This window comes from Populus nigra, chromosome 19 (assembly GCF_951802175.1).
Source record: "Populus nigra chromosome 19, ddPopNigr1.1, whole genome shotgun sequence".
NCBI classification, from domain to species: domain Eukaryota; kingdom Viridiplantae; phylum Streptophyta; class Magnoliopsida; order Malpighiales; family Salicaceae; genus Populus; species Populus nigra.
The window spans coordinates 11639858-11665825 of record NC_084870.1 but is presented as its reverse complement, the minus strand read 5'-3'; the positions used below and the strand labels follow the sequence as shown (position 1 = coordinate 11665825).

General features: G+C 34.7%; 5 protein-coding genes and 1 long non-coding RNA gene across 11 annotated transcripts; 4 read left to right on the top strand and 2 right to left on the bottom strand.

Annotated features, from left to right (window-relative positions):
* Positions 1 to 4364: 4364 nt before the first annotated feature.
* On the top strand, positions 4365 to 6309 carry LOC133679288 (heavy metal-associated isoprenylated plant protein 26-like). 2 transcript variants are annotated; one of them, XR_009836148.1, is made up of 3 exons: positions 4365 to 4701; positions 4782 to 4853; positions 5765 to 5812. XR_009836148.1 is itself a non-coding variant. In XM_062101832.1 (2 exons), exons 1-2 carry the CDS (start codon positions 4453 to 4455, stop codon positions 6146 to 6148), a joined length of 633 nt encoding a protein of 210 aa, XP_061957816.1. In that variant the 5' UTR covers positions 4385 to 4452; the 3' UTR covers positions 6149 to 6309. The 2 variants fall into 2 exon arrangements, 1 of the variants encoding a protein (XP_061957816.1); XM_062101832.1 differs by lacking the exon at positions 4782 to 4853 and having other exon boundaries at positions 4385 to 4701; positions 5765 to 6309.
* A 579-nt stretch (positions 6310 to 6888) lies between these two features.
* Positions 6889 to 10734, top strand: LOC133679374 (WD-40 repeat-containing protein MSI2-like). Its single transcript, XM_062101953.1, has 7 exons — positions 6889 to 7449; positions 8260 to 8583; positions 8688 to 8831; positions 9026 to 9150; positions 9673 to 9768; positions 10279 to 10550; positions 10585 to 10734. The coding sequence occupies exons 1-6, from the start codon at positions 7117 to 7119 to the stop codon at positions 10511 to 10513; spliced, it is 1257 nt and encodes a 418-aa protein (XP_061957937.1). The 5' UTR covers positions 6889 to 7116; the 3' UTR covers positions 10514 to 10550; positions 10585 to 10734.
* A 927-nt stretch (positions 10735 to 11661) lies between these two features.
* LOC133679461 (uncharacterized) lies at positions 11662 to 12528 on the top strand. The gene is made up of 3 exons (XR_009836167.1): positions 11662 to 11867; positions 11982 to 12039; positions 12306 to 12528. It is a non-coding gene; the product is annotated as an uncharacterized LOC133679461 (long non-coding RNA).
* Positions 12529 to 13949: 1421 nt separating this feature from the next.
* LOC133680482 (basic leucine zipper 23-like) lies at positions 13950 to 17084 on the bottom strand. Of its 3 annotated transcripts, XR_009836332.1 has the most exons (4): positions 16929 to 17084; positions 15568 to 16515; positions 14875 to 15011; positions 13950 to 14475 (listed from the first exon to the last, which is right to left on the bottom strand). XR_009836332.1 is itself a non-coding variant. In XM_062103462.1 (3 exons), exons 2-3 carry the CDS (start codon positions 16340 to 16342, stop codon positions 14983 to 14985), a joined length of 804 nt encoding a protein of 267 aa, XP_061959446.1. In that variant the 5' UTR covers positions 16343 to 16515; positions 16929 to 17084; the 3' UTR covers positions 14627 to 14982. The 3 variants fall into 3 exon arrangements, 2 of the variants coding, with proteins under 2 accessions (XP_061959446.1, XP_061959448.1); XM_062103462.1 differs by lacking the exon at positions 13950 to 14475 and having other exon boundaries at positions 14627 to 15011; XM_062103464.1 differs by lacking the exons at positions 13950 to 14475; positions 16929 to 17084 and adding an exon at positions 16693 to 16912 and having other exon boundaries at positions 14627 to 15011.
* Positions 17085 to 19487: 2403 nt separating this feature from the next.
* On the top strand, positions 19488 to 21572 carry LOC133679582 (uncharacterized). Its single transcript, XM_062102222.1, has 3 exons — positions 19488 to 19931; positions 20548 to 20878; positions 20961 to 21572. Exons 1-3 carry the CDS (start codon positions 19851 to 19853, stop codon positions 21287 to 21289), a joined length of 741 nt encoding a protein of 246 aa, XP_061958206.1. The 5' UTR covers positions 19488 to 19850; the 3' UTR covers positions 21290 to 21572.
* Positions 21573 to 21871: 299 nt separating this feature from the next.
* On the bottom strand, positions 21872 to 25618 carry LOC133679581 (protein kinase STUNTED-like). Of its 3 annotated transcripts, XM_062102220.1 has the most exons (11): positions 25352 to 25618; positions 24764 to 25063; positions 24600 to 24673; positions 24386 to 24504; positions 24185 to 24300; positions 23574 to 24101; positions 23240 to 23488; positions 22995 to 23158; positions 22678 to 22902; positions 22440 to 22589; positions 21872 to 22353 (listed from the first exon to the last, which is right to left on the bottom strand). In XM_062102220.1, the coding sequence occupies exons 2-11, from the start codon at positions 24921 to 24923 to the stop codon at positions 22099 to 22101; spliced, it is 2040 nt and encodes a 679-aa protein (XP_061958204.1). In that variant the 5' UTR covers positions 24924 to 25063; positions 25352 to 25618; the 3' UTR covers positions 21872 to 22098. The 3 variants fall into 3 exon arrangements, with proteins under 3 accessions (XP_061958204.1, XP_061958203.1, XP_061958205.1); XM_062102219.1 differs by lacking the exon at positions 25352 to 25618 and having other exon boundaries at positions 24764 to 25219; XM_062102221.1 differs by lacking the exons at positions 24600 to 24673; positions 24764 to 25063; positions 25352 to 25618 and having other exon boundaries at positions 24185 to 24313.
* Positions 25619 to 25968: the final 350 nt, after the last annotated feature.

Here is a 25968-nt window from a genome sequence, read left to right as displayed (position 1 = left end):
TTATTCCACATTAAAAAGATATTATGTTAAGTTTTTAAGTTAAAGTATTTAAATAAAAAATATTTTTTATTCCACATCGAAAAAAACATAAATTTTTTTTGGTAACATAGAATATATATACTAACGAGTTTCAAATATTATATTGAAAAAAGATAACTTTTTTCAAATCCTACATGGAATATATATATTAACGTTATCCATTTAAGTTGAAGTATTTAAACTAAAAAATTTTTTATCCCACATTGAAAAAACATAATTTTTTTCTTGGGAACATATAGTATATATACTGATGGGTTTCAAATCTTATATTTAAGAAAAAAAAGGGTCTCACCCGGGTTATGGGTTGACCCTCTGGGTCGTTGCACCGGCTGGTTTTTTGACAAACCCGGACCAGTGCAGCTCCCGGATCGACCGGGTTCTGAGTCGACCCGCCGAATCAGTCTGAGTTTAATTACTATGCTGAAAACAGGCAACATAGTTTATAAACTATACTGAATTAATTTTTTATTTTGATATATGATAAAAAAAACACAAAAATTAATTTGCAATCAATAAAACATTAAATAATAAAACTTTAAAAAATCCAGATACACGCGGGTTTCAATGTATTTAAAAATAGAAAGCGACAGACTGCAAATTCACCAGTGGACAAAGATGATATGACTTGATTAGCAAAACATATTAATCTGGTAAACTGTTGATATAGACAATTAAACTGGAAGATGCACGACATGTAGGAGCGAAGCTCTATTTGATTAACTAATTAATTATTAAATGCTTGAAACAGTAAATTCGGATGAAAGTTCTTGCATCGAAGGCAAACCCACCAGGCTGGTGGAGGAGGGTGTAACATCAAGGGTGACATGGGTCAATGATAAGATTAGGTAAATACACGCTGCTGTGTGCCAGTTACTGTATAGCCTCAACGGGCATCCACTTGCCCCTGCCATGCCGTCCAGCTGTGCCATTGTACAGCCGAAAAACTAAGAAAGAAGAGTCGCTAGTTACATGGTGTTTGAGTATGCGTTCCAACTGTCTTTTTATTTTTTCTAAAAAAATAAATATATCTATTTTTAGATTATTTTAATATATAAATGTTAAAAATAAATTTTGAAGATGGAAAGTATAAAATCTGAACAAAAAAATGGTCTTTTATTATGGTTTTTTTATCTTTTTATTTTTATTTACACGGTAGAATAACACTTACACCATTAATTGCTCGGATAAATAACCTTGTAAAAAAGAGGTTTTTTTTTGTATTTTTATTTAAAATTACATAATTAACCTTCAAATTTTCAAAAGAATAACTTTGAAATACATTTTTATCTTTGTGCCATGGATATTTTGTAATAATTATAAGCCTTTAGGGTTTTTTTTGTACTTTATCTTATTAAAATATTAATAAATCATCAAAATATGTTTAATACATGCCATGAAAAAACCCAATCGCCATCTCATCCTATGCGCAAGGATGTGGCGCACCTGTTGGGTGACACGTCTAATCGAGACGGATGATAGTTCGGCGGTGATGGATTTTTTCTCCCGTCCTTTGTTTCTCTTTCTTGAACCTTGATTTTTGTATAACGCCTTTAAAAATTTAGTTGTGTCCTATATTTTATATTTGTTTTGGGTTTAGTCCCTATTCTTTTTATTACTATTTTTTATTATTTATATTTTTTTTATTTTCTCCTTTGGAATTTTAATTTATCTTTTCAAATTTTGGTCTTCATTTCTTTCATTACTTTTTTTCTATCATTTTCTTCGTTTATTTTGTTTTCAAAATGATCTTTGATTATTTTCTTTGAATTATTTTTTGTGCAGGACTTGGTGCTCATTGTTTATTTAAAAATAAAATTTATAATTATGTAGATATTTTTTTTAAAGTCATTGACGATAAATGAAAACAAGTCTGGTAAAACCAAGAAATAAATATAGATCAAGATATTTAATATTGTAATACGTGTTATTCACCTGGTTGTGTTTAATGAATTTATTAAAATCAACTTGTAATAGAAATCGACACACAAGTAAAATTTATCAAATAAAATAAAAAGAAAAAAACATACTATGCAATGCTGCACATGTTAAAAATATTATAAAAAAATAAATGTTTTTTTATTTTTAGAAATAAATTTAATATGTAAAAATATATAAAAAATACAGGTGAATCATGCTAACTTCTTCAAAAACCAAACACATACAATACAATGAAAAAATAATCACTCTTTAAAAAAAGGCTAAGCAAGCGCCAAAAAAAATTCACATGGAAACGAAATACAAACTTAAAAAAATATTTTAAAAACAACACTTAAAAAAAAATGAATTTGAAAAAGCTCAAAACTATATAAAAAAGTAAAAAAAAAAAGAGGCCAAATCAAGCGGCCTGCCCATGAATAAAATGCCCGTATACATATGTTTATTTTTTTTAAGGTAATAGAGCAGATGACATATTGTTCATCCTAGTTCAGCTTAAAAAAAATAGATGATGTGTCATTTAAAATTTCTAAATTCTAAGCACTATGGTAACTGTAAAAACAGGGCGGCTGGTTTTTTATTATAAAAACTTATTTTCAACTCCAAGCACGCAGACAATATACTATAAACCTTATTAAACCAATTCATAATCTTCAAAAGCATAAAAACCCGCATCAAAACCTAAAATTAACTCGAAACTATAAATAATTTTCGAGCTTGTTTTTAAAGCACTTTAAAAAAAAATACTTAATTTGAACTTCCATTATCACATGAAACCATTCAAAACATAAATCTACCACTATGGTGTCCAAAATCGCTGTAATGATAACGTTTTTTATCCACGTTGGAATAAGGCGATCACCTCTCTCTCCCTTTACCCAAAAAAGATTGGAAAATTATAAAAATAAAGTTTAATATTAAAATTAATTTTTTATAAATTAAATGGACTAATTATCTAATAGTTAAAAAAGATCGGATATTCAAATTTACATTTTAAATAAAATTGAATGCCACCACCCTTTTTACCCATATTTTCACCCCAATCCTCTTACTTTCAAATTAATCATCTCTTGAAAAATACCTGCAACAGGATGCTAATTTAGATTAAAAAGGGCTCAATTATGTAAAATAAAAAACAAAGGATGAAATTCAAAATAAAAAATATCCTGGCTTTGTTACACAGTGATTTGTAAAAGAATAAATAATGATTTTAGCCAGGGCATTTTTTCTCGCAAGGCTTAAATTTAGCTATAATATTTTTCCCACAAGTATATTGATTTTAGTGCTTGGTTGTTATTTTATAATAGAAAAGATAGAACTTGAGGTATATAAACACATCTAGTCCCGGACATGGAGATAAAAATTTGGTTTTTTTTTTTTTGGTAATCCGGGGTGTCCGGGCCAGCTTACGCGCCACAACTAATCCCCAGATCCACTGAACACCTGCAAGCCCAGTAGACATGTAAGACACCGCGGGGATGACAGACGTGCACGCTAGGGCTCGAACCCAGGTGACAGATATAATGGTTTTATCAAATTTTCTATCACTCTAGCTAAAGGAAGATGGAGATGACAGAGACACAGCCAAAATATTTTATTTTTTCCACAAGCATTCATAGTAACATTTTACAATTTCAATCTTTATTTTTACTTTTAGATCTAGATCATTGATTTTAGCTAATTTATTTCCACCATTAGATCTAAAAACTGTAAAATATAAAACAAAAATCACAAAATATGAGAAACATAGACGAGAGGAGAAAGGTAAATTATTAGGCGAAAGGAATCCAACTAAATTACCTATCAAGATTGTTATAGGATGAAAGCTCTCATCTTAAATAGCTCATAAACATTTAATATGTGAATTTGAAGTTCTATATTTAAAGAAGTAATGATAAATATCCTTAAATCTTTTTTTTTTCTTATCTAAAGATACGATTAAAAAGGTATTTGAAAATTTATTAGCAGTTGATAATTTTTAAAGTGTTGTTTTACTTAAAAATATATTAAAATATTTTTTATTATTTTTAAAATCAGTAAATTAAAACAATAAAAAACATAAAAAAATTATTTTTTTAAAAAATGTAATTTCAAACGCGTTAGAAAACCGTGAATAACGATTTAACTTCGCAAACCTTTTCCAACGTGACAACCTCTGAATGGACCAAAAAATAAACCTCTGATCCGATCCTAACCAAGAAAAAAAGAAAACATTCACACCAACCATAACCCGGTTTCAAGTTTTTGGGCGTTTGTGGGGCCCACCTCATAGGTCGTGCAAAGGGACCCCTCTCAGTGGTCGTGCAACGGGACCCACTTGATGTCGGTATATGGATAGGAACGAGCCACCAGCCATGATAGTATCTGAAGAAGCAACCAGGAGACGTGCCAAGAAGCCAGCACAGTGACACACAAAAAAGAAAAAAATCCGACGACTGATAGAGCCAAAGAGACCCACTTGCAAGGTTGCTTATTTAAATGGAGGACTCCTCAAATGATATGTCCGTCAAAAACATTCCTAATATTTCACGCACTTTTCAAATCCCTTTGGTGCTTTTCTGTGCATTAATTCTTTATATTTTCTATATTCTCCCTGCCTTAAGGATTCCTTTATCCTTTTCACGAATCAAGAAAAGTTATAAAGAAATGGGCGTTCTTGATCATATGTCTGGTATCTTTGACTGCTCTCGTGGCAGTTCAAGGCACAGGAAATACAGGCAATTGCAGGTATGTAACATTTTGCCAACTCTTTTCTCGTACTCCTCTCTTTTTTATACATATAAGCTAAAGAGAGAAACCTTGTTTAGATAGAACAAGCAACAAGCATGAGTTCATGAGATTCCGTCGGTTTCATAGGTATAACATATAAGCAATTGCAGGTATGTGTTATTGCCACAACTCTTTAACCTCACACAATTTTTTTTTTTGTTATATATATATATATATATATATAAGCTAAAGAAAGAAACTGTCTTGACAGACCAAGCTACAATCTTGAGCTCTTGAAATTCAGTTGGTTTCATAGTTAGAACATACAAGCAATTCGCTCGTAGTCTTGTCTGTTGTATCCTTGAATCTTTCCTTGGATAATTTCGCGTCGCCTTTTAAAATTCCTTAGCAATCCCAGATCTCTCTTATGGTTTTAGACTCAGTTTTTGTTATTAAACGATAGAAATTGCTCAAGGTTTTTTCTTACTCTAAAACTAACAACTTCTTGAATCGCACGGAGAAGTTTTCTTATCGATTTGTATCCATGCTAAACTCGGCTTGACTCAATGGATTGATATGAAAATTTGTAAACCGAGCCCAAACCCTAAACCCAGCTAGATTTTGAATTAAACTGGAAAAAATATCGATTCCGATTGATTCCATCTAAGTTCGGACAAGAAAAAAAATGAATTCGTTTTAATAAAAATAACTTAAAACTCAATTAACCCGATAACTCGCATGTTGACCCACCACTCTAATGACATATATATACTTTCCCATATCAATGCTTGTAAACGATCTGGTTCCATGGCTGTACCTTTGAACTAGCAATGAATATAATTTTTGAAAAATGAGAAGATGCTCATTATGTCCCTCACGGGTTCTCTCTTAAAGTGAAAAAGATCACCATCATAAAGAAAGGCATTTTGGTATCTTCCTCATAAAAATTAAAATAGCAAAATCCCTTGTGGCCCACCAAATGTTTCTGATATTTTTATGCCCTTGTGGCCCACCAAATGTTTGTGATATTTTTGTGAGTTGCCACGCTGACATTGAGTGATTGTTTCAATGTGATGATCAGACGGTGGAGGTGAAGATCCGCTTAGACTGCGAAGGATGTGAGCGCAAAGTGAAGAGATCACTAGAGGGAATGAAGGGTGTTAGTCAAGTGCTTGTGGATAGAAAGTCAAACAAGGTGACAGTCGTTGGATATGTGGAACCAGCAAGGGTGCTTGCTCGCATTGCACATCGCACGGGTAAGAAGGCAGAGCTGTGGCCATACGTGCCATATGACACGGTGGCCCACCCTTACACAGCCGGGGTTTACGACAGAAAGGCCCCTGCTGGGTACGTGAGAAGTAATCAGGACCCACAAGTGTCCCAGTTCGCACGTGCGAGCTCCTTCGAGGTTCGATACACTACCGCTTTCAGTGATGAGAACCCAACAGCTTGTGCTGTTATGTGATGATCGTGATTGTAGTTAGTTTATTTTTGTGCTTTGATTTCAAGGCTTTTAATTATGTTTTTAATTTTCCTTTCTTGCACGCTGTAGTCTTTATTATTATTCTCTATCTGTATTTTGTTTTTACTGGTATTTCTAAGAAATGAAGTATTTGCCTGCTCTAATACATTACCCCATGATGCACGTTCATTTGAAAGCCTGAAAAGCTAGTAATTGATTATTGTCGCCTTTTTTATTTATTTAGAAATTATATAAATTTATTATAAAATTATAATTATCTCTGAAATAAATTGATTTGTACCTCACAATTTCGACAAATTTATATTATTTATGAGTTTGTTTTTGAGATAATGATTAAATGAAAATGAAAATTTTATTTTAAATAAATCTTCATTTTCATAAAGCTGAATAGGATCAAAATCAAAGTCCTAAATTTTTGCAATTAAAATTAGAAATACTGTTCTCAATCTTTCCTCTTGGAAGTGACAGAAGCGATTATCGTGCGGTTGTAATTCAATGCCCACACACACACACACGTGTGTGTGTATTATATATATATATATATATATATCTCTCTTAAATAAATGCTTGCTTTCTTAAATGCAATAACTTGAAAAAATAAATTGGAATAAGAAAAACTGTCTTAAAAAATACACTCATAATTAAAATCCAACCATCCAAAGAGTCTACGACTCATATAATGTAGTGAGTCGAATCTTTAATGAAAACGAGTTTAAGCTCGTATAGTTGGCTTCAATCAAGTCTTGGACTCCATGTTTTTCAGGTCAATATACTAGGCCGGGACTAAATCAACTTGGGCTTTATTCAAAAGAAGAACTTGGTCTTGGCCCATTTCTCTTAACATATTTCGCGGGAAACTAGAAGACCCTAAAACTCCAAGTAACAGCACACAGTCACACACACAAAGGGGGGAAGACAAGAAGAAAAATATCTCGAGAAAGAAAACGAAAATGGCACCGGTGGAGGATGATCAGGATGTGGGACAAGATCAACTTGATGAAGAATTCTCTGTATGGAAGAAGAACACGCCAGTTCTCTATGACTTCGTCATCTCTCACCCTCTCGAGTGGCCATCTCTAACCGTCCAATGGGTACCACTAGCAACTCCACTGCCTCACTCAACCGACCCGTCGTCTTTCTCCGTTCACAAGCTGGTTCTTGGGACTCACACTTCTGATGATTTCCCCAACTATCTCTTGATTGCTGATGCTGTGCTGCCCACTTCGGTCGCCGAAGCCAAGATTGACACTAGTGGCAGTTCTACGAATTCTGTGATTCCTAAGGTGAGATTTGGCTTGCGGGGCTCTTTTTCGTGCGAGTATTAAGTGTTTGGTGAAATTACTGACATGAAATGTTGTTTTTTATTGTTGGTTTTTTTTTGGGTTACCAGTGTTTTGATTCAGTTTTGAGCGAATTCCGTGATTCCGAAGTTGAAAGTTTAAATTTTGGGTTTTTTTTTGTGGTTATCAGTTTAAATTTCGTTTGCAGCCTCAGGTCCACGATTATTTTATGATTCAGGAGGTCAAATTTAATTTTTTTTTTGGTTTCTTTGTGGTTGTTGAGTGTTTGATAAAATAGCTAGCTGAATGTTGTTTTTGAGGGTGGTTCTCTGGGTTTTCAAGTATTGTTTTCTTAGTCTCCCGAGTCAAATTTAGGGCTGTAATCTACTAGCTGAAGTGTTACAACATGTGTTGTATTTTTGCATGATATGCATTTGATTGTTTGAACCCCTGCATTGCTTTATTATTTTTGATTGATTTTAACTATTAATTATCAACTCTTACATTTGTATCTGTCTTGAAATAGTCTATATATTTGCTTTCCTTGCTGCTGCGACATGCATTCTTATTTTCAGTTTCCAATGAAATTGCTGAATGTGATTATTAAGTTATGACGAGGGTGTTGCTTTTTAGGTGGAACAAATAATTGAATGTGCTATATTTTTGTTTCAAGAACTGTTCCGTGAACATAAAGTTTTTGCTCAAATTTTTGCATTTATGCATCATCTCCTCAATTATCATTGGAGACAAGTATTCTTTTGATGTCTGAATAAAAAAGAAACACGTAGCTGATTTTTTTTTTTGGATTAATAGGTGGAAATCACACAGAAGATTCGTGTTGATGGAGAGGTGAACAGGGCACGAAGTATGCCACAAAATCCTGCTATTGTTGGTGCAAAGACTAGTGGTTGCGAGGTTTTTGTGTTTGATTCTACCAAACAGGCAGAGAGGAAACAAAGGGATGGCTGTGATCCGGATTTAAGGTTAACTGGCCATGATAAAGAAGGGTATGGATTGTCGTGGAGTCCATTTAAGCAGGGTTATCTTGTGAGTGGTTCACATGATAATAGAATATGTTTGTGGGATGTGTCTGCCGTTGCTCAAGATAAAGTGCTTGGTGCTTTGCAAGTTTATGAGGTAACCTCAGGACCTTTTCTGTCCCTTTTAATCAATAAAGTTAATCTTTGCAATCATGGTGTGTGCTAAATGGTTAATTGTTGGAGTTGGAAATGCTTTTATAGGCCCATGAAAGTGTGGTTGAAGATGTGTCATGGCACTTGAAGAATGAAAATTTGTTTGGTTCTGTGGGGGATGATTGTCAATTAATTATCTGGGACTTGCGCACAAATCAAATCCAACATTCTGTTAAAGCTCATGAGAAAGAGGTGAAGCAATCTCACCTCGATGTTTTTTGTATGCTTGTTTTTCTCATGTATGCATGTTTTATTGTTTTGGGAATACCTGCCTGTCTACTTGGTGTAATATTAGTGACTTTCTTTTTTGTGGCTTTGCTTGTGAAATCTTCATTTTGATCTTGAAATGTTTTTCTTTCTCGTAACACTTTGTTTCTCGGTACCAGATTAACTATCTATCGTTCAATCCATACAATGAATGGATTCTGGCCACAGCTTCTTCTGATGCAACTGTTGGTCTGTTTGATATGCGGAAGCTGACTGTACCACTGCATGCTTTACGTAGTCACACGTATGTTTTCTACCTCTTGTATGATTTTGAATATAGTTGCATGACCACAGCTGTTATTCTGCATTCTGAAAGGTTTTGCCCTTTTGGAATGCATTCATTCAACTGAACTGTCTTACAACTTTAGGAATTGTCTTTCTAATGTTTTAGCTGCATTCTTCAATTTTTCTATTTCAATGGGGTTTCCACGGATTACCAATTAGAGATGCAAATAGTTATAGTACACGTACATCTGAACCTTGTATTTCGAATATCACCAGTTGTGCAGCTCTCTTTTCTTTATTGGTATCGAGAATGGAAAAATTTTCTGTACTTGCAAATCGATGTGTTTGTATCGTCTTATATTAACACTGCAATAAATTTTGTGACCGGTGTTGTTTAAGTTTTTGTTTATAAAAAAGAGACAAGTGATATGCATTCTGGATGGGCCTGCATTCTGGCCCCTGGGTGGTGGCATTTCTTCTATATCTGTAGTTTATTTCCCCATGGCATTGACTACTATCTGTTGGATGCTTATTCTGACAGAGAAGAGGTATTCCAAGTAGAATGGGATCCTAATCATGAAACAGTGCTAGCATCCTCTGCTGATGACAGAAGGTTGAACGTTTGGGATCTGAGCAGGTATTTTCATCAGACATTTGTGAATATGTTCAAAGATGGAGTAATTTAGTTTTGATCCATTTCCCTTTAATAGTATGACGTGGTTTTCTTTTGCTCCATTTCTCTCTCATTAGATGCCCTAATAGAGAAAAATAGTCGATAATTTTTGTTTCTTATTGGAATAGTTGTAATCAACTCCAGCCTTTGTTAGATTCAGTGATTAGAGATGGAGTTTGGATGATCTCTTATCCTTCTTCCTTCTATTAATTAAAAAGATGAATACGATACCTGAATTGCTAGTTGACTGTATAGCTTGGTCATTAGCAATTGCCGCTTACTACAGTGTTTAGCAACTTCAAGTGATCAATTATACGATCTCCAAATCACTGGATTTTCATCATCATATGAAGACCTTAACCATCCAATAAAATCCCTGTCCTTTCTGGTTTTATCGATAAGGGCTGGATATGTTATGAAAATATTATTGTATGTTCCATGAAAATTATCTAACCACTATCTTGATGCCTTCAGGATTGGTGAGGAGCAGTTAGAGTTAGATGCTGACGACGGCCCACCAGAACTTCTTTTCTCTCACGGAGGTCACAAGGCCAAGATATCAGATTTTTCATGGAATAAAAATGAACCATGGGTCATCTCAAGCGTGGCTGATGACAACACACTTCAAGTGTGGCAAATGGCTGAAAGTATCTATCGTGATGAAGATGACATAGCATCTGCTGAGGAGCCACCTCTAGCTGGGAAATGAGCGAAAAGCCGATCTTCGTAGCTTAATTAGGCAACGAGACGATGATTTGTTTTTAACCTTTGCACCAAACATGGCCAACTTCTGTTAATTTAAACATTTTATATGCAATTTGTGCCCCTTCATGCTTAATACTTGTTGATCTGAGATGAAAACCGGATGGCTTTTCCGTGTTTCATGGGATTACTTGTTTGGGAGTGAGATTACGGTTGTTTTTTTAAGAACTTTTCATGTTAAAATATGTTAATATGATTTTTTTTTATTTTTTTAAAATTATTTTTAAGATTAATTCATTAAAACAATTCAAAACTTACAAAAATATTAATGTTTTATAATAAATAAATAAAAAAGAGCATAAATTTTTTGCATAGCCGCCTTGAAAGTCGCCTGGACCTATATTTTTGCTATCCATGACACCCATCACCACCTAGCTAGTGGCAGTGCTACCGCCTGACTTTATTTAAATTGTATTATCGGGCACCTAAATAGTTCAAGCAAGCCATTTTATGGCAGATAATAATCTGAAATATCAGTATCCAACGCTATTAAAACAATCCAAAGTGCATTCGACTTGGACGTAGAATCCATGATTAGAAAAAAAAAAGACTTGGAGATAGAATCCTATCAAAACAATCCAATGACTTGAACATGGAATCGTGATAGAAAAGACTTGGTGATAGAATCCTAATATAACAGTTCAACTGTACCTTACACGCACAGACGACGTCTATATATATATCTAGGGTTTAAGTATAACACATCAAGTATCATCTCTCACAAAAATCAAAAGAGCACCATGACTGAGGCTGTAGAATTAGCTAGGTTCTCAACCAAGTTATTTATGTGTCTGGCAGGCTTAGCATCTAGTGCGTTGATGTACCCGAATGTATGCATTGCTACAAGAAAGTATTACCCTACCGCTAATCATCACTTGGTATTCCTTTTCATGGTCACACCCCCCTTATACGCAACACATTGTTTTCTTCGATTCTTAGATCAACGAAACTTATTGGACTTGTTCTATAACAAGCAAACAGAACTCATATCCAAAACACGAGAACGACTTGGCACTCTGATTTGCTTTTTACGTGGGTTCTATGGTCTATGGATCTACCTTAACGCCAAAAACAGCACTGACATGGAGCCTAGCTTGGATCTTTCGAAGAATTTTGCTGCAACTTCCATTCTTGTACTCAGCTATGTGAAGTTTATTGGAAAGAGTGAAGATTCCTTAGCTGTTGCCCGTGCAGTTATCCAACACAGTATTTTAGCTGCAATTCTTGCCATGCTCGATGGTCTACACATGAAATCTTTAGCGATAGCACTTTCACCTATCATACCTTCAATCATTGTACTGGTGAGTGTGGTCTCTGTGTAGTTTTCACGCCCCGCCTCTATTGAAAATATCATATTTATTAATTCTGATCAACCCCTCTCTGTGATTATTTTTTTTCCCGTTTTTATGCTTAAGGTCACTCCTAAGATGGAGAAGCTCCACTTGGATACTGAGAACCTGCAGGAGGACGAGGGTAATTAATCTTCCTTGACTTTGCGTATATCAGAAAAAAGAAAGAGAAAAAAAGTTTCGGGTTAACAATTTTGGTGCCATTAGAGAAGTTAATATTGGCGTTTTTCAACTTAATCCTCAATGATGATTTGGTTTGGTTTCTCTTTCTTTCGACAAAAGACTTTTCTCTTGAAAAGAAAAAACATAAAATGTCTCCGTTTCTGTTCTTGTCTCTGCCCAACCATTGTTAGTCCTGATCCTAATTCCTTGAATTCAATTCTTTTGCAGGGATATATTGCAAAGAATAGGAGGAGACACAAGTGCGTGCGTTGATAAACTCTCAAGACATGGATTTTTTATGATGGAAAAGATATTATCTCATGTAAGAGATATATGAAATTATCTCACTTGATTTCTTTAGTTAGTTTCTTCACCACCCCGTATTGTTATTCTTCCTTCGAAGTACTTATTTTAGAGTTTTAATTTCAATATTGGTTCTCATGTTTTTCCCTCCCTTGTTTTCCTCGAATTTAGCGATTCATTTATTAAGTCCGCAAAGTGTAATAGCATAGCATCTCCTATTAATAGCCAAGAAAATTAAATGTTGAAATGGCTCTTCATTTATTGATGCTGACGAAATTAATGGGATGTTAAAATCCCTTTATCCATGGTTAAGAATAACGAATAAAAATGTTTTTTTTTAATCAAACACATTTTTATATTTTAAAATAAAAATTATTTTAAAAAACAACTATACTTACACTTTCAAAAAACCTAATATTAAAATTACCCACACTCGTCAAATTTACTTTCTTCACTGGAATTTTAATGTAAATCGTGGGAAAATGACAGATTGAGAGACTTCAGAGATATGCCCATTGATGGGCCATATAAAAAGCAATCAATGGGCATATTAGAAGTCAGATACATATTTATTAGTTATTGGCCTAGGAGATGCTTCTCTTAATTATTTTTTTATAAACTCCATGGAAAAAAAAAGAGAATTTCATAAAGAAAATCGAGAGAAGAAAATTAGTGGAACTATTTATGGGAAGGTCCTGGATCCAAATTTTCTCTTTTAATAACTAGTGATTTTTTTTTACTTTTATGGGCCATAGAAGAGAGGCTTCTTCTTTAGGGAAAAGAAAGGAGGGTAAAAAGCTTGCCCCTTTGAGCTCAAGAACTAAAGGACGCGACAAGACTATAATTCATAGAGAATAAATTAAAGTATCTTGGAAGACAACAACACAGCACACATAAGTTGATTAAAAAATATTTATTATAGTTGAATAAAAAATCACACATACAACCAGGCATGGTCAGCCAGAAATTTCACGGATCCAACATGAATAAAAGGCCTTGTGTTGCTCTCTTCACGCAGCTTTGGGAGGAGAAAAAACACAAACAGATATGGTGCTTCTACATACGAGGGTGCAAGTAGCTCTGCTCAAATTGTGGGGTCAAGGAAGTTATATTGTGCAGTTATGATCTTTTTGCTTATAAAATTTGCTGTAGAGCTAAACATTCAAACATATAACCAAATAGCCATCCATCAAAATTGGTAGTTTTCTGATTCCCTGTCAGCCTGTAACATATATCCTCACAGAGATGGTTACCCTACCACTCACTGTTTGGTCTTAATCTCGTGCTAAGGGTGAACCCAGAACGAGTGTACCCAGAAAACTAGATGGATTCTAGGAATACTTTACACTTTGAAAATAACCAAGGCGAATGGATGAGAAACTGAGGACATCAGTTATTTGTAGAACTTTTATCAGATCTGTGTTTTTCTAAAGCACAGAATTCATTCTGATGGTTTACTGTTGGTGATGCTAAACTTCATTCATCCAAAGATATGCATTATCTAAATTCTAATTTTCTTCCTTCAATGACAAAAAATAATAATAAAAAATCCAGTGAAGTGAAGCAATCTTGACATCCAAACGATAACAATTATCCTCCAATTAACATAATCTAGTCGGTCCAAAACTGCTTTCAATTCGTAACTTTTTTCGTGTCTCTAAATAAAATGAGCAAAAGCAAGAAAGACCATGTTAACTAGAGACAGAAGTTGAAAGGGGCAGTAAATCCAACTTACCCCTTGAGGACCTTAAGGCTCTACTCCACCATTTCCTTACAAAGGGTGCATAAATAAGAAGATTAGCAGCTTTCAACATTAAATTGACAGCCCTTTCACTCTAAACATACTGTGTCTACTTGAATAACTATTTAACACAGAATCCTCTTTTCCCTTGTTGCAAAGAAGTACCAAGGTACGAAACAATATTGAATTTGGAAAGATTAACCTCACCATCCCTTGCTATTCCTGTCTCAGTCATGGCAAGCAGCAAGTTCTGAACGCAAATTTCACAATTCAGAGGACACTCGGATTGATTACAGACAGCGAATTGTTTGATTCACTAATGAAACGTCAAACACGTTCCCACCTTACCAAATTCTGTAATTCAGCAATAAAGAAATCATATTGCTTGGGAATGTAAAAATTCTTAAACAAACTGCCAAAACTTGTAAAAAGACAGAAGAAAGGGGACCGTATCAACAATATCTTCATCAAACAACACCACTCCTACTTGTTGTTAAGGTCAAGCTTGGATATAAAGAAAACGGTTGATTTAAAGCTTTGTAAACGTAAGTTGAGCTTCATAGAAAACCATAGGTCGGTCTCCACTCATAAGTTCTACTAGCAAAAGATCCATCAAGTCTCCATTTTACAAAGGATTTTTTCAACCAATTTCACAAACTAACCAAACACCAGCTAGGAAACTTCAGACGAGTAACCCAACACCTAGATGAAGAAATACACAAAATGAAAAGGGAAAAGGAATTAAAAACTAACCACACCCAAAAAGGCATATTGATGAAGCTGATGCTGCCACTCAACAGAAGTACTTAGTGGAAGCACATGCATCCTCACTGAAAATGCTGACCTCAGTTTGACAGTTCTTCAACTTACTGTTGCTTCACAAGCCCCTCCTAACAGGATAGAAAACACCACAATCAGTCACAAAATCCAAATTTGGTTCATTAGCTACTCGATCAATGCAACTAGAAGAAGACATCAGCAGTGTAGTCCATACCATTTAAAACACCTTAACCTTGTATATGGCTGGAAAATACCATTTAATACACATGATCATACCTTTCTCCAGTTTGGGATTGTTTTTCCAGGTAACATACAATGTGAATGAGATGACTCTTTGAGATGAAATGAGAACAAGTGCCTTAAGCAAACTTTCCATGGAAGGTCTCACTTATATCCTTTTAACATTCACTTCATTCTCTATATGCAATCAAAGTCTTTTATCACAGGAATACATGCTTTATAGTTGCACGGAAAGCAAAACACAGCAAGTGCTTGACCTAATTTCCAGAATTCATCCCACTACAGTTTATAATAACAAGGCAAACAACAAGTTCTTCTTAAAAAAATAGATCAAACCAATTATACTCAAGTTGGTTGTTAATCAATCAGCTCTTCCTAAATCCACAGTTCGATTAAAAGCAAAATATTAAGAACAATGAGTTTCACCTTTCCTCTTGTTTGCACTGGAAGAATTGCCATTCATTTCCTCATTCCCAATGCTACACCCAGGTAAGTCTCTCATTCCTGAATTCTGATACTCCATACACTGAAGGTTCTCAAACTCACAACTGTTAAACCCTTGTCCTTTCAATGCTTCACCTTCTCCACCTTTGCCATCCAACCCAGGATGCTGGCAATAAACCTGATCATCACACCTTATATTACATGGATTTATCACAAGAGAACCAGGAAAATTGGTCAAATTCACATTATTAGCTGATTTCTGATATGGAAAAGATCCAATCTCCCCTTCAATTCTCCCCCTGATGTCTACAAGTAAACACTTGAGCCTTGCAACCTCTCCCTCCAATGCAGCCTGTCCTTGCAGCCTCTTTAGTAACTGTTGGTTCAAAGCTCGCAAACGCTTAACTTCATCCTCCAAAGAGGCAGCCTTTGCCTTCTTCTTCTCCCTATACTTTCGGACAGCCTCCCTATTGCCCAATGGCCGTTTCTTTGACTTTTTCTCTATGGACTCCGCAGTGTCTTCACTCTCAACCTTGTCCTCAGAAGAGGACAAAAGTTTTGTATGTGCATGAAAGCAAACGTGTGTGTGAGGATTATCGGGACCAGGAGGATTGCATGTGTGTGTATGAGTACAAGCATGAGGAGTATCCTTCAATAGCTCATCCAAGAAACCATAAGAACAGCTGCTTGGAAGATCATCCATATTCGTACTCAAAAACAGTTCTTGGTTTGAATAATCTAACTCTCCATCGTCCATTATAGCACAAATTTGCCAAACAAAAGAAAGGCAGATCCAAAATCCGATGAAGCAAGTATAGATTCGAAATTTTGATGCTGACCCGGATGATAATTTCAATCGAACCCTATCTTTTACCAGAATTTAGTAACACCCAGATGAGAAATTTGTGAGCACCAAAATGCACTCCTAAGCTGCAAAAGATGGATTTTAAGTAAGCAACTCGGAAAATCCACCAAAACCCAAACCCAAAATGCTAAAATATCACAAATTCAACTAATTCAACCCCGATAGCAATCAAAGCAAAAAAAAAAAACAAACACAACTCGATCAATGGAAATAATTATTCAAAAAAAAAAAAAAAGATATACCATGAACATGAAATCAAAAGCAGAGAAATTAAGACAATACTTCGACAAAACTAAGGTTTATGTGGCAACGACCGAAAGAGAGAGAAGGAAATAAAAAGACAGTCAAGACAGAATCCATGAAAAATCATAACCATAATCATAAATAACCCTAAACACCAAGTGGCAGTTCCTCAAAAAGGAAAAAGAAAACTTAAAATGGAGACTAAAAAAGCTAAATAAAGTAAAAATGAGCGTACCAGAGAAGATGAATTTGGTTCTTATTCCATAAAAGAAAGATAGAGGGAACGAAAGCAAAGGTCTCTCTTGTAATTAACGCAGTCAACAATGAAAGACGATAGGTCCCCTTAGCTGTCAATTTATAGGTATTTGAGGGACTAGTACCTCAAATTACAAAAATATCGAGAAATTGTATGGTCGATTTTGTTTTATGGTGTGAAGACATATATTGTGGGCCATCCTGGTGAGAGTTTTCTTTGATCTAAATCATGACCGTCCACTTCTTAGATTTACAAGAGAATTTGGTTTCTTTTATTAATTATTAGTTAATTGTTTGTCAGAACATATCCCCCAGGTCAATTTCGTTAATTAAAAATGTTTTTTTTTTATTAATTTGTCATGGGTAATTCATGAAAATTCCAAAATAATAACTTTGTTAAATTAAATTTGAATAAACAATGATTACGTCATAATTTTTTTATTTGTTTCCAAAATAAGATAAATCTTACGAGCAAATTTGTGGATTATTGCATTTTGTTATAATGGAAAAAACGAAATGGATTCCCGGTAGATTTAGAATTATTTAAATGAAATTAATAATTCTATTGAACAATAGATTTAAAGTTTAAACCCATAAAATAAAAATAAAAAACAATTTTAACCACCAAATCAACTTTAAAATTAATATAATTAGTTCCTAAAACTTGGACGCTTAGATTCAATTTGGGGAAAACAGAAGAGGTTGGATTGATCAGTAGAGATTCAAGATTAGAGCTAAGACTGACATGCACTCACGATCTCAAGACACGTCTAAACTCTTTTTTCCAAGTATATAACATAATTAATGAAAATAATTATAACATAATCAGCTTCCTTTAATTGATACGTATTTGTAAAGGACAAATAAGTTTTGTTAAAGTAAAATACAACCCCATATTAGCAGCGACAAATACTTTTTACTAAGAAATATATTAAAATAATAATTTTTTTATTTTTTAAAAAATTATTTTAATATTAGTGCATTAAAATTATATAAAAAAATAAAAATATTAATTTAAAATAAAAAAAATTAAACTTTTTAAAAATATTTTTAAAATATAAAAACAAATAATATCTAAATCAGTCACGACAAGAGTTGCAACCAATAAATTTGTTGAAACATCATGGCTTTATGATTTTTTCTTTACCAAATTATTATCAACAAATAAATTCATAAAGAAATGAGCCTATGGATATAGATACATAATAATAATAATAATAATAATAATAATAATAAAACACATAGCCTTTTCTTGATTTTCTCAAGAAAAAGAAAATATAAATTTATATGGTAAGAGTTTAACATTTTTTTTATATCGTTTCAATAAAATAGAATTAATTATTTTCATGCGTGTAAAAATAAAAGCTGCCATTTATCATTTGGTTTTGTAAACATGCAAATCAAATTGTACTTTGGATCACACCCACATTAATGCAATATAATAATGAATTCCAAAATGCTAAATGCATTTGGATCACACCCACATTAATGCACATCAAAAATTCAAATCCTTTCTCCCTCAAATTTTGATTAACTTCGAGGAAAAAAAACTTTGATTTATAAAAACAAATGGGAGATACATTAATTTGATATATGTGAACGTTTTTTTTATTTGATAATTAGATGATGATTTTTACCTTGCAAGCATCAAAATTATTCATTACATCTGATCTCATTAGACAGTTTAATTTAGGATTTGATAGACTTATTTTTATCCCTGATGACCCATTTAATTTTTTAAAAATAATATTTTTTTTAAATTTTAATATTTTTTATTAACTCTAGTTAATCTTCATGATTTATAATCTAAACTTTGTATAAGTACGACTTTTATATAGAGGTAATCATTTTTGGTTCGGTTCGGTTTTTATAAAAAAATAATTAAAATTGATTTTTCTTTGAAAAAAAACCGAAACCAAATCAAAACCTGTTCAAACCGACTGGTTTCGGTTCAGTTATTTTGGGGAAAAAACCAGTTCAAACTAGTGACTTGGTTTCTTCCGGTTTGACTCGGTTTTTTCTAGTTTGGTTTGGTTTTAGGCTTATAAAACCGAAACTGAATCGGTCGGTTTTTTCAAAATTCTAATCGGTTTTTCATGATTTGGTTTTTTTAGTTATTTTTTTTCCAGTTTTCTCAGTTTAATCGGTTTTTTAGTCTTTTTACTCATTTCTGTTACTGAATCATGGATTACCCGCTTATTTTGATAAAAGCATGCCATGTGAATTATAATTTGACTACTTAAAAAAAAACATTATGGATTTCTGATGATCTGGCATTGAAGGTGAATCTGATGGGGAATATAATCAGTCACTGACTAGATCAGTGTTCTTCTTGATGAGCAACTTGATCTATAGTATTTGCAATTTTACTTTTAAATTGCCGGATTAAAACCTTGAAAGAGTGGAATCTAAAATAGAGATAGCTCGATGCCCACGAGGTCGCTCATGTAAAAACATAAAATAAAAATGGAGCAGGTCCAAATATTGGAAAAAGGGAAATAACATAACCCAGGAAAATCCCTCCAGCAAGAATATAATCGTGGAAGGATCACAATTCATGTATTTGCTTCCACTATGCACAAAATCTCTGCATTCCTTTAATCAATCCCCTAATATCACGCTCTTTATATGGAAACCCTCTATACTTCGCTTGAGTTTTAGGCTTAATTAGCTCCTTGATCTTTTATTAAACAAACTAGTAGTATCAACGAAAGCCAAAAACTATTTAAGTTTCCAAGAAACTGCATACCCTGAACACGGTTACTTCATAGCCTGATAATTTACGCCAAATAACAGGAAATAAATTGTGGGTTTATCACAATTTTGCTAGTTTTGTGGTTTTTAGACAGCATAAATTAGTGTCTCGTGGTTTAGAAGTTGTTTTAAGAGTAGAACAAACACTATGTCAAGGTGTATGCGGTTCCCTCCACCAGGGTACGTGTGGAACGGAGTGAAAGGGGAAGCCTTGATAGAGTTGATTAAGGTTAGTTATTGATTCTTAACTTTAGTTGATTCTTGATTTTTTTAGTTACAAGCCAGACCTTGAATCTTGATGGGTTCTTGTTATCATCATATATTAGGCATGGCGTAATTTTGACTTGCAATTTTGTGACAACGTTACTTGTATAGGAAGAATAAGTGGGGGTTTTAAGAGATTAGAGAGGGAGACAGCATAGTTGTGATTTCGTTCTTGATAGCTTGGCTTCAGGTTTTTTGGACCGAAATTAAGTTGATGTTGATTGTTTGGCGGTTCAGGGAATTGATAAAAGATAAACTTTTTAATTACATGTTCTTATTTTCATTAGTTCAACTCGAAAGAACTCGTACATTTCAACTATCTTCAATTTTGAGTTTTTCTTGCTTGTTCAAATCCACAAGCTGGTGGAGTACTTCGAATAATATGAAACTATGCATTAGAGTTGAATAAACTTGATTCTGAAAATTTCCAGAAAAGTAAGCTGAAATTATTGTGCTTGTATAGAAACTCAGGTTTTTTAGTTCTTAATTTCCTCTGCATTTGCTTGATATTGCTTCCGAGTTATGTCATCTTCGTGTAAGTCAGTTTCTCAAGTTTAGTGTTGGCCTTGTCCATTTTAAAGGTCAGGAGAGAAAAGGCCGAGGTTGAGAAGCGAAGGAAGAAAGAGGAGAAGAAGAAAGAGAAGAGGAGGCAAAAAATGGAAGAAGGATTAGAGGGGGGACTGGTTAAGAAGAAAAGGTATAATCCTCACAGAAGGAAGGTGCAACACCGGAGCGAGGATGGCGATGTAAGCAGCTACTATCAAGCGAAGAATGAACATGAATTTCGAAGAACAGAGAGGACTAGTCTTGCCGAAGAGCTCAAGCAGCCTTCAATATCAGACAGCTTATATGAGTCTTTTGGCACCAGCCAGAGTGCCGACAGGAAAGGGCCTGAAAGGTGCCAAAGTCATGGTGAGTGCATTTCTATTTGGTACTCTTTCTGGATGTTATTATGTTTGTTCCTGATACGTGCCTTTTGTGTTTGTTAAAACAGGAAGCGTTTTTTGGATTGATATCCAATTGCAAGGGCATGAGGATCAAGATCTGGTGTTTGGTAAACCAGTGTGCTCTATTACAGCAATGGATTTTCTTGTCCAAGAGAAATCTGAATTGCCCAGAAGCTGCACCAAAGAGGAGTTCTTTTCTACCTGCAGTGAGTCCACAACCATTGCCTTCGAATCGGATAGACCTGGTGTTGAGTTGTGCCATTCATGTTCTCAAACTGAGCTCGTAAGAGATAGGAAGGATGAATCGGCTCTTATATCCCAATACTCTGGAAGTGGCTTGCAGCATACAGAATTAAACTTTAGGGAGTTAGTGTAAATTGGATTCCCCTTCCCATGAAGAGCGGGAACCCAGAATTTGACTATCTAGGTTGGCTCTACGAGACGAAGCCCGAGAGACTGCCTAGAAGTGATTACACTCAAATCGATACAGCTAGCAATGATAGAGTGTCTCATCCAATTTCTTCTCTGTACCCAACAGCTCGGTATTTAGACCAAGCTGAGATGTATGCCTTGCCATTTACAATACCATTCTAAAACTGTCACCTGAATCTGTGCTTCTTTATCGTCTGTATAAATAAACTTGTGTTTGTAAGCCTCTAGTATTTCTATACCCAGCTTTCCTATGATCAAAATGTGATTATCAGCTTTTCTATTCGCTAATGTTTACAGTAGGATCTACATTACAGTGACAATTCATCATAATACAAGCTTCTGTATGCTGAAGCCGTTTTCTGTTACTTTGTTTCTTTCCTTTCTTTTTTGGAGAATCTAGATAGTCAAGCTATTACGAATTGTTGTTGCATTGTTCATTTTTCAGCAGATTTTGATTCAGATAGAGCAAATGCCCTTGTCTGTTAGAAAAATTGCATTCTCCGTGTTTCTTCTGTAGTCTCAAAGATTCAAAAAACAAGCTCTTGATAGGCTTGAACCTTAATCCTCCCTCATTATCACTTTAAACAAGAATTTTACAAGTCTACATCTTCAAAACACCTCGCTGCAGGGCGTCAACCTTTTTTTCCCCCTTAACTGTACAGGCACAAGGTTACATACTATTTGTACAGAATTATGTGACAACCTAGGCTCTGAAACAGGCAGTCAAGAATATTGAATAGAGTGCAAAGTAAACTAATTGAAGCTTGATGATCGGCTCCACCTATCTTTAAAATACTCCTCAATAGAAAGATTATTTCCATGCTCCCAACTACTAAATGATGTGGAATCATAATCAACATCAAGCAATGCAAGACTTAAATGTGACTCTGCACTAGAGTTTGGATAAACTTCATCATCATTATCCTGGTTTTCTGGATCCTGAAGATCCTTATTTTGAGGGTTCACCCACTTTTCCGGTTCTTTATCTCCTCTTAGGAGCTTCAGTATCTGAAAGAAAAAAAAAGGTTAAGAAAATCTACCATGACAACCAAATTAAATTTCCTGAGAATCCAGCCGCAGGTTTAAATTAGTACCTCATTCATTTTAGGACGTAGTCTAGCTGCTCGTGTAATGCAGTGTGCTGCGGCAAGAACCATTCGTTGCATTTGAACCTCATCAAAGTTTCCCTTCAAGTTTGGATCCACTAAGCCTATTGCATTCCCACTCTCTATTATTGGTTTTGCCTGAAACTCACAGAATTTACTGTTATTGATGCTTGTGATTAATAGAGATATAGTATTTTGTAGTTGCGGTGACCTGAGAAACTCTTACCCACAAGACCAAACTCTCTTGGCTCTTGTTCTCGGAACTAATTGGTTTTCTTCCTGATAGCAATTCAAGTAGAACTACACCAAAAGCATAGACATCAATTTTGTCGCTGACTTTCCCATACATGAAAAATTCAGGAGCAAGATATCCAAATGTTCCAACAACATCGCCTAGAGTCACAAACGATGTAGTTGCCGGTCCCCATATTGCCAGCCCGAAATCGGATAACTGTCGAGTAGAATAAAAACAAGTCATGCCATAATTTTGTGATAATTTTCATTTGTGGCTACCGATAATCTGCACGAGTCTCAGCAGAATACCTGTGGTTCAAATCCATCTGAGAGAAGAATGTTTGAAGACTTGACATCTCTATGAATAACAGGCCGAGAACATTCGTTGTGCAGGTAGTTTAGGGCTTCTGCAATTTTAACAGCTATATCGAATCTCAGCTCCCATGACAATGGAGATTTGTCTTTGCTCTTTCCTACACATAGTTTCACATCAGAATTGTTTCTGTCAAGCTTCACTAGTGAAGAAAAACATGTGCAGGTCGATAAAGACTTACCATGTAAGTTTTCCTCTAAGCTTCCTTTAGATAAAAAATCATACACGTAAATGAGATCAGCATCTTTGATGCAGGCATCAACAAGAGGTGTGATGTGCTTGTGGTTCAATGAGGAGATGATTTCAACTTCAAGAGCAAAATCTTTCATTGCTTTCTGGGATGATTTCTGAACCTTCACTGCCACTGGCTTGCCATCCGGAAGAATCCCCTTGTACACACTGCTACATCCCCCTTTCCCAATCAAATTTTCTGTCAGAAAGATCATAAATTTTTTGTCAGGCAAGAGAGGAAATTCAATTAGTCTAATCTCATGTGATTGATTCAGGGTAAAAACCTGAGTGAAAATTCGAAGTTGCGCCTTTCAGAACCTTGTTGCATATGCCTGACAGAAAACTAGGTGAGCTTACTTTCAGCAGAATATCCGAGCCATTTTCTAGTTCACCTGATGCAGAAGATCTACTCCTATTGCTATCTTCCAAGATGTTACTTATCTCTCTTTCTTCTGCTATTGAAACGCGAGGATCTTGTTGAGAGGAGCGATCCGGTAAGCTCATTGCCCACTGTACTACAGACAGTTTCCTGGAATGCAAGTTCAGTGGAATGGCTGAACTTGCTCTTCGGAGGAGGGGCCAACCGGGTATCTGATCCAAAAAATCACCAGAAAAAAGAGAATTTGATCTCTTGTTACGTGCATTTACAGTGCTGCAAACTTCATCCTTTATTTCTCCAATCTCATCTCTTGATAGCAGTTCAAAACTAGATATTTCAGTATATGCTTCAGAATCCCCGAATTCAGATTGGATTTCTCTAAAACTTAAATTTTCATTTATATTAAAACTTGGTTTTGGATCTCCACCGAGGCCTGACATAATCGAAAGCAACATCAATTATTATCTTCTCAGGATCTGATAAATGGATTTTTATTTTAGGACACAAGTACCAAACCTGGTAGTTGATTGTTGTTGCACCTTCTAAACACAATTTTTCCATTGTGGATGGCCATAATATCTGTGGTTGGACGCAGTCGCTTGGCGCAATACTTAGCAGTAGAAGCCCAGACCCTGAAAATGAAATCTATCTAGACTAATTAGAAAAGAAGCATTAAACCATGATTGATGCAGAACTTGCGTTTCTACCTGCCCCTACCTTAGAGCTGCCTGGCTACTGATCCCCACAATTACGGCTACAGCAGCATAGTTCTTTGCCTCTCTAACCAGAGTCCTTCTAACCGAAATCCCTTTGGCTATCTGACCAGAGAGGCCTACCTAAAGCCAAAGCAAAAAAAATCATTGTCATCTGCAACTTTTACTTTCCCACCGGAGGGCCAGGAAAAAGTGCTACAAGGTTTTTGATTACGGACCTTCTTCATGGAACATAGACCATCATATACTTCTAAATAACTATCCAACAAAGGCTTGTCTCTCAAAGCATGGCCTGCATCAACAGCTCATGTTTCATCAAAATCATGCAAAACTTTTTAAAAAAAATAGAAGAAAAACACCACTGAACTGTTGAAAGCATTACCAGAACTTCCACAAACATGAACAGCAACAACACAATCACCAGGTTCAGCAACCTTTGCAATAGCCCAGCTAAGTAGTTCTCTGCTATGACTATCTATTCTTATCCCAACTAACACATTCCTCCTTTCAGTAGCCTTGGCTTCCAGCTCCTCAACTGTCATTTTTTCTTTTATTCTTGATAACTTACTTCCACAACATCAAAGCATCCATGTATATTCTCTTCCTCCTAGAATTCCCAGAAACTCTGCAAATTTATTCTCTTTAACACCCTTTCCACCTCTTGAAACAAGCGTTTCAGTCTCTGCAACACAAAAGAATTTACATGGTCATGCCCAACCACCATATTAGGCACTCACAGCTACCACATGAGAAATATAAATACAACCCATTAATAGATTCCCCTTGAATAATCCAAACTCAGGAAAAAAAAAAAAGAAACCCTTTCTCATTGCATTAATCCACATGCTAGCTCACCATGAGATAAAACTATAAACATAAATACCCCAACAAGATCTTGAAAATACATATAAAAACAAAAGGTGAATCATACATAAGATAAACAAAACAAGACAACAAAAAAGATATGTACCTAAATATTTTTGTACCCATTTTTTTTTTTGAAATTGCCGCCAAAAATCACCACCCACTTAACTGATGAAACTTAAGAGATTATAATTTTTTTTTAATAAACTAAACATGAGTGCTTCGGTGAAGATCAGTTAAACAAATGGGCTAATCTGAAAAAGAACAGTAAAAGCCAGTAAAGAAGAAAAATGTAAACAGGTCAAATCTGGAGAAGAAAGTGTTGGCAAGTAAAGGGAAAAGTGGTCAAGAAAATTTATGTGCGCTGAAAGGAGAATTAAGAAAAATTATGGGAAGTGGTGTTATTTAAAAAAAAAACAAAAACAAACAATAAATTATTTATATATTCTTTATTTCTAATAATTTTAATTTTAGGTCGTTGGGAAACTGGCAAATTTCGCGGGAAACGCATGACAAGGGGCCTTGTTGAGGCTTAACCACCGGCTGTCTCGGGTTGCAAGGTAATCTAACCACATGCTTGAGTTATCTTAGGACCGTTTTTTTTTCCATGCACATGAAATTTCTCATCTTTTGCCAAAACTTAAGATCTAGAATTATTTTATTTTCCAAAGAGTGGGATAAATCTCTTTGTTTTGGAATGGAGAAGTTTTTTTTTATTAATTA

Excerpts from the sequence above, each read along its gene's own strand:
- LOC133679581 (XM_062102220.1), bottom strand. The coding sequence starts at position 24,923 with ATGACAGTTGAGGAGCTGGAAGCCAAGGCTACTGAAAGGAGGAATGTG. Across the intron at positions 23,489-23,573 it reads AACTTCGAATTTTCACTCAG|AAAATTTGATTGGGAAAGGG; the intron begins GTTTTTACCCTG and ends TCTTTCTGACAG. Across the intron at positions 22,354-22,439 it reads TACGTCCTAAAATGAATGAG|ATACTGAAGCTCCTAAGAGG; the intron begins GTACTAATTTAA and ends TTTTTCTTTCAG.
- LOC133679288 (XM_062101832.1), top strand. The coding sequence starts at position 4,453 with ATGGAGGACTCCTCAAATGATATGTCCGTCAAAAACATTCCTAATATT. Across the intron at positions 4,702-5,764 it reads GGAAATACAGGCAATTGCAG|ACGGTGGAGGTGAAGATCCG; the intron begins GTATGTAACATT and ends TGTGATGATCAG.
- LOC133679582 (XM_062102222.1), top strand. The coding sequence starts at position 19,851 with ATGTCAAGGTGTATGCGGTTCCCTCCACCAGGGTACGTGTGGAACGGA. Across the intron at positions 19,932-20,547 it reads CCTTGATAGAGTTGATTAAG|GTCAGGAGAGAAAAGGCCGA; the intron begins GTTAGTTATTGA and ends TCCATTTTAAAG. Across the intron at positions 20,879-20,960 it reads TGAAAGGTGCCAAAGTCATG|GAAGCGTTTTTTGGATTGAT; the intron begins GTGAGTGCATTT and ends TTGTTAAAACAG.
- LOC133679374 (XM_062101953.1), top strand. The coding sequence starts at position 7,117 with ATGGCACCGGTGGAGGATGATCAGGATGTGGGACAAGATCAACTTGAT. Across the intron at positions 7,450-8,259 it reads CGAATTCTGTGATTCCTAAG|GTGGAAATCACACAGAAGAT; the intron begins GTGAGATTTGGC and ends TTGGATTAATAG. Across the intron at positions 9,769-10,278 it reads AACGTTTGGGATCTGAGCAG|GATTGGTGAGGAGCAGTTAG; the intron begins GTATTTTCATCA and ends TGATGCCTTCAG.
- LOC133680482 (XM_062103462.1), bottom strand. The coding sequence starts at position 16,342 with ATGGACGATGGAGAGTTAGATTATTCAAACCAAGAACTGTTTTTGAGT. Across the intron at positions 15,012-15,567 it reads CAGTGCAAACAAGAGGAAAG|GAGGGGCTTGTGAAGCAACA; the intron begins GTGAAACTCATT and ends CTATCCTGTTAG.